Genomic DNA, 6,576 nt, shown 5'->3' with positions numbered 1-6,576 from the left:
CTTTTTTTTTTTTTTTTTTGATAAGTTAAAATTCGCTTGTGCAGTGTTAGAGAATAATACAGTGCACTCCAGGCTTGTAAAGCTTGTACAAATGATGGAGACACATCAAGCCGGCCACTTTGTGCCTTAGGTGTAATCCAGAAAGAGACCTCACCTTCTACATAAAACAACACAATATATATTTACAAAACCAATCTTCTTCCTTTTTTAACAACTCAGGAATGGTAACAAAACAGATCTTATTCCCGAAAGAAGGATACACATTTAGAGCTGGCAAACAAGTCAAAACTCGCGGGTTTATCCGGTTCGACACGTAAAAAACCCGCATCCGGTTCGGATGATGTCTAAACAAGCCGGGTTAGGGTTGGAGAAATGCCGGCTTGTAGGAAAACGGGTTAGCCCGGACCGGCCTGCAAACCCGCGGGTTTAACCCGTTAACCCGTCAAAAACCCATAAGTAATAAGTATTGTTTAATTTCCACCGTCAGATCATCTAGGATTAATCCTATTCATACGTTTAAGATATAAAATGATAAAAAAAAACCTAGCAGACGGGTCATTTCTTCTTCCTCTTTCTTTTCTTTCTTCTCCTCAAATGTTTTCTCTTCCCTACTGTGCTGCGCCTCCTCACCAGTCACCACCTGCATCTTTCTTTTGTTTTGTTTTTTTTCTTTCTCATCTCTTTATCTCCTCTTGTATGTAAGAAGAAGAATCTATTATAATAGATCTGAGAGAAGAACAATTTTTTAGGGTTACAGTATGTCTAGTATATGATTTTGATAGTTTATTGTGACTCTAGTGAGCTTTGATTATCCTCTGAAACTATTATTCGTTGATTCTGGTTGCAATTCACATACTTAAAGAAAGATGATTTTTTTTTATTTTTTTTGGTTTGATTAAGGGTTTTCTATGATGCGAGTAGTGGATTCAGTTTGATTCAAATTTTTGGTTAACTGATTTATTGAATTTTGTTTTTGGTTGATTTAGAATGAGTATTGAAGATAAGACTAAGGAATTTTGTATCAGGAAACACAAAGTTCTTTTTGCATTTTTCTAAATCATATCTACTATAATTACTTGATTAATTTACTGTTGGGATTATTGGGTGTTGGTGATACAGTGTTCTTGGTGTCACGGGTTATGGAATTGAAGGTGTTGCAGGTTATGGAATTGAAGTGTTGGAGATTCTCATTGGTTAATCTGCATGAGTCTGAGTTTGAGCAGAGAACACAACTGTGTAAAGAGTTCTTGCTGCGGTTGAAGTAATGATGGGTTAGCTGAAAATGGAGTAATTAAACGTGTGTTAGGTGTTACAGGGAAGGATTCGAAAGGATTTGTGTTTGATCCTTGTAATAATTGTGTTTGATCCTTGTAATTCATCAAATATTAACTTAATTAATTCTTGCTGCGGTTGAAGTAATGAGGGGTTGAGCTGAAAATGGAGTAATTAGGTGTTACAGGGAAGGATTCGAAAGGATTTGTGTTTGATCCTTGTAATAATTGTGTTTAATCCTTGTAATTCGTCAAAAATTAACTTAATTAAATTATAATTTGATTTTTAATTAAACAAGTCGGGCTAACCCGTAAACCCGTAAGCTTTATCCGGAACGGGCGCAGGTTGGAGAAATGACCACCCATGAAGAATTTCAACCCGCAAGTTTTGGATCGTATTAACCCGTAACCCGCGGGTCGGTAACAAGCCAGCCCGACCCGCCCGTCTGCCAGCTCTATGTAACACATTTACAAAAGTCCATACACAAATTGCAAGTTAAGACGGCACAATAAGTATCCATATTTGCTAGTATAAAATAGCATTTTTCTTACTGACCCAAAGTCAGATGGAAACATCTCTGCTACATATTTGATGGTATTTGTATGTAGATTTTTGGCAATTAATTCATCTCTGTGCTGTACCTGATATTTCCAATGTGCACATATAATAGGGGTAGTTTAGTCAGCTAGTCAAATCTCTACCGAAAAGGGGAGTGACTTTCAGGTCAAACAAAGGTTGACAAACTTGAACCACTTTTGAAGTGGGATTAGTTGAGATTTAGTTTTATTATGCTTTAGTTGACTACAAGTCCAATGCCAATACAGTCTGGAAAGTTATTATCTTTTTATCGAACACCGAACCAGCAAACTTCTTGGTGAGGATGGTAAATCATCCTCGTCTCTTTCCCATTAGAGCGTCCACAGTGGTACGATCATAACCAAAGATCAAAGACCAAAACAAACGATCAAATTTGAGTTTAGTCTGGTGTTTGACGTTACGGGTGAAAGACCAAATTTGATCGAGCGTACACTATATATTCGCCTGGTGTGGGGCGTGGGATATACGTCCGCTTGATTGGGGAGATTCTTAAAAAAAAAAAAAAAAAAAGAAAGAAGTGGGGCGGAGGTATAAAGCCCGCCCCACAAATTTTTTTTGGAAAACAAAGAATGGGGCGGGGGTATAATGCCCGCCCCATACAAAATTAAAAAATAAATAAATAATGGGGCGTAGACTTTACGTACGCCCCATGTGAAGCGTAAACTTTACGTACGCCTGGTATGGTGCGGGGACTTTACGTACGCCTGGTGTGGGACGTAGATTATATAACCGCCTGGTGGTGGGGCGTGAACTATATGACCGCTCGACTATATCTGGGTTTGGTCTTGATCGCCGACCAAATTTGGTCTGGGTTTTACTCTTTGATCAAATTTTGATCGATGGTCCGTCTCACTACGCCAGCCCATTCGACTAGAAATTTGCTCTTAGTCGTCCACTGCCGTTGCTCTTAGATGATCAAAAGAAGATGAACTAGGGAGCATGGCAACTTTTTTCGATGCACATTTCCTCTGTTCGAACCCCTAAAGATTTTTTGTCTTTTGAATAGGTTGGGAAGGAAATGGCCCTTGTAGCAGCCTTGGAAATTTTGTTTGACGAACATCAGGGGTAATGTCGTAACAGTCAATTGGTCCCCGTCCCCAAAACTCTTTCAGATGCTGTGGAGAGTGGATTAGGAAAAAGAGACGACAGAGAGACACTGTTTTTAAGCTCTTGGACTTTTCTGTCTCCCTCCCATTCCCTTCTCCATGTCTCTCTCCACTTTCAGCAATATCAAGTCATGGAGAGTGTCTCAGCCAGCTTTTTATTTACTCCATTAGTTTAGAGTTGAGTTGGCTTTCAATTCCATTAGTGTCATGAAATCCTACCTACATCACATAACACATTTGAATACAGTATATGTGTATTCTGCTCGTGTTGTGATGTTTAATGATGGAAAGAAAAGAAGCATGATGTCCAAAAAGAATTCCTCAGTGGGGAGTTTTTCTTCAAAAGTTGATATTTGAGGCCATCCCATCCCCACTCATCGCTTCAGCATCTCACGTGCCAACCACTCAACACTGATAAATCCACTAACCATAATAAGTAATTAAGAAAGGAATTTACATGAGCAAAGGGCGTTTCAGTAATCTCAAGTTCAAGTCCTTTGAGTAAAATTTACTACTCTCCCCACTTCCATGATCCATTTCCTTCCTTGGCAGCTGCCTTCACATGCTCTGGCAAGAAAGAAGCATAACAAAGACAAAAGTAATTGGATTTCAGAAGTATCCCCTGTTTGGTTCTAAATTCCCTCCCTACTACAAGATAGATATGGTCTTCATCTTCTGTCCAAACACTTAAATACCCACCTTTCAATCTTTTTTATTCTTCTTCTTCTTCTCTGTTACTAGTACTTCTCCTCCTCCTCCTCCTAGATTTTCTACAACTATTCATTCAATTAATACAGATATTTTTATGTGTTCTCTTACTCTCAACTATTCATTATTTCATGGCTGCTACAACGACTTCACGAATGTTTCAGAATAATAATGAAATTAGCAGACAGGAAATTCAAGGTGCCATTGCCAAAGCAGTTGAATTAAGAGCTTTGCATGCTTCTTTAATGCAAAATAACAACACCAACAATAGTCCTGCCAATCTTAGAGTTTACCCGACCTCTGCTTCTCCTTCAATTTTTCGCCATTCTTCTCAATTATCTTCCCAAGAGTATCCTGTTTTTACTCCTGTAAGTTTCTCTTTATTTCCCTTGTTATTCTTTATTATTGATTATCCATGAATTACCGGAGATGGGTTTTTGTTTTTTAATTCATCATATTTACTGTTACAACTAACAAATGAAGAATCTTTAGTTTTTTATATTGTGACTGTAAAACTATGAATTTTAATCCTGTTTGAATTTCCAATACTTTAATTGAACTGAGATGGGTACTTTTGAAACAGAGTTATGAAGAAGATCCATTACCTGGGTATCAACAAATTCAATTGAACAATCAAGTTTTATCAGAAAATTGGGATGGATTTGGTTTAGAAAGAGGAGTAGATGAAGATGAAACGGATTATATATCAGACTATAAAAAGGAGCCATCTTTAAGGAACACATTATCACCAAGTTCATTTAACAGAATGAATCCCACTTTTGAAGATCATAAATCCTTCGCAAGTTCTTGTACAAATCATCTAACTGTTCTTCAATCCTCACCGAATATAGATATTTTTAAATCAAGTAGAAGAATTGGTTCAGAAGAAATCAAATCTGTTACTACTTGTAATAGATGCAAACCAGCAACTATTAGCACTGAAGCCGAAATTTACAACAACAATATGATTATAAATAATAACAAGAGTTCAAGTAATTTACCTCCTGTTTCAGATTCTCATTCACTTTCTCACCAATCGTCACAAACAAAGAATAAAGGGCAAATTCTTACGAGATTGTTTGCTAAATTGAAGAAGAAAAACAAGAGTGAGAAATCGCCAAATCGAGCTGAATCTGAAGATATGTCACAAATGTTCAAGGAGTTGGGAATTATGTCCGTTGAATCATTGAAAAAAGAGTTATTAGAAGCTAATGAGAATAAAACTGCAGCTTTAATGGAGGTTGCTGAAATGAAATCTTCTTTAGGTGAGCTAAAGCAAAAATTAGAGTACTTGGAGAATTACTGTGAAGAATTAAAGAATGCTCTGAAACAAACAGTTCAAGGGAGAGAAACCCAAGTTTCTGAATTGTCTGGAGGAGGAGTGCATTCTAAAAGAGGAAAATCAATTGAAATCAGTAGAGAAGATTTTATGCCGGTTAGTCATGAAGCAATGGTGGAAGGGTTTTTACAGATAGTATCAGAAACAAGATTATCAGCGAAACATTTCTGCAAAACTCTAGTTAGTCAAATCGAAGAAACAGATTCTAATTTAATGGATAAGTTGAATTTACTTCTTCAACCATACAAATTGAATTTGAATTCCAGGTATTCCAAGTCAGTTCTTTATCACCTGGAAGCTCTTATCAATCAGTCACTTTATCAAGATTTTGAGAATTGCGTTTTCCAGAAAAATGGAACCCCAAAAGTATTGGATCCTAACAAACAAAGAAAAGCCCAGTTTTCATCGTTCGTAGCCTTAAGAAATTTGAGTTGGAATGAAGTTTTAAGAAAGGGTACGAAATATTACAGTGAAGAATTCAGTAAATTCTGTGATCAGAAAATGAGTTGCATAATATCTACACTGAATTGGAGCAGACCGTGGCCGGAGCAACTCCTCCAGTCATTTTTCGTTTCGGCTAAATGTATTTGGTTGCTTCATTTGTTAGCGTTTTCATTCAGTCCGCCTATATCGATTCTTCGAGTTGACGAGAACAGGAATTTTGATTCTCATTTTATGGAGGATATTTTGATGGAACGGCAGAAGTTGCAGCAGTCTCCGGTTAAAGTAAAAATCATGGTAATGCCTGGTTTTTATGTGCAAGATAAGATTCTCAAATCTAAAGTTATCTGTAGGCACGAACTGTAGTATTTATTGTAAGTTTGCAACTTAGTTAATGAAATTCATTCAATTCTCTAATGCTAAATTGTGTTTGTTGTACTTTGGAGCAGCCGAATTAAGGATGTACAATTTGTTTCTTCTTTGAATAGTTTCAAATAGATTTCAGATTTAGGACATTAATTGTTGAAAATAAACGAGTGGTGGTTAAACTTCAAACATAGAAGTCACTAATAAGCTGGTTAGGACAAGATTAGGAAATTGATGTAATCCTAAGGGAATTAGAAGTCATCTAGTTCTAAGAAAAGTAAAGATATGTAATAAGGTAATAGGACTAGGAAAAGGAATTCATAATTCTATATATATATGATCACCAAAGTTGTGGTTGATCATATGAGCAAGATTAGAGCTTGTGTTTAGTTTTGAGAGATTTTCTAAACATCAATAAAGAGAGTTGTCTTTATATAAGCTAAGTTTCATCTTGCAGTTGTCATTAATTGGTATCAGAGCTTGTTTCTGAGCCATGGAAAACGAAACCACCATTGTGGGTGCAAAACAGTTCACGCCACCATCAATACAAGTTCCAATCCTCAACGCCACAAACTACACAGTATGGGCCATGAGAATGAAGGTACTGATGAAAATCTAAAAAGTTTGGGAAACAATTGATCCTGGTACATTGGACCCAGACAAAAACAATGTTGTCATTGGATTACTCTTTCAAGCAATACCACAATGTCTTGTTCTACAAGTTGGTGAACAGGAAACTTCAAAGAA

The 6,576-nt window shown here is 36.7% G+C and overlaps 1 protein-coding gene across 1 annotated transcript; it reads left to right on the top strand.

Annotated features, from left to right (window-relative positions):
- The first annotated feature begins 3,414 nt into the window (after positions 1-3,414).
- Positions 3,415-5,901, top strand: LOC113323872 (IRK-interacting protein-like). The gene is made up of 2 exons (XM_026572217.1): positions 3,415-4,051; positions 4,267-5,901. Exons 1-2 carry the CDS (start codon positions 3,815-3,817, stop codon positions 5,827-5,829), a joined length of 1,800 nt encoding a protein of 599 aa, XP_026428002.1. The 5' UTR covers positions 3,415-3,814; the 3' UTR covers positions 5,830-5,901.
- Positions 5,902-6,576: the final 675 nt, after the last annotated feature.

Source organism: Papaver somniferum, chromosome 11, assembly GCF_003573695.1.
Source record: "Papaver somniferum cultivar HN1 chromosome 11, ASM357369v1, whole genome shotgun sequence".
Taxonomy (NCBI): Eukaryota; Viridiplantae; Streptophyta; class Magnoliopsida; order Ranunculales; family Papaveraceae; genus Papaver; species Papaver somniferum.
This window is presented reverse-complemented; position numbering and strand designations above follow the sequence as displayed.

Bases quoted from the DNA above. Each gene is read 5' to 3' on its own strand.
- LOC113323872 (XM_026572217.1), top strand. From the start codon at position 3,815: ATGGCTGCTACAACGACTTCACGAATGTTTCAGAATAATAATGAAATT. The intron at 4,052-4,266 runs GTAAGTTTCTCT...CTTTTGAAACAG, and splicing joins AGTATCCTGTTTTTACTCCT to AGTTATGAAGAAGATCCATT.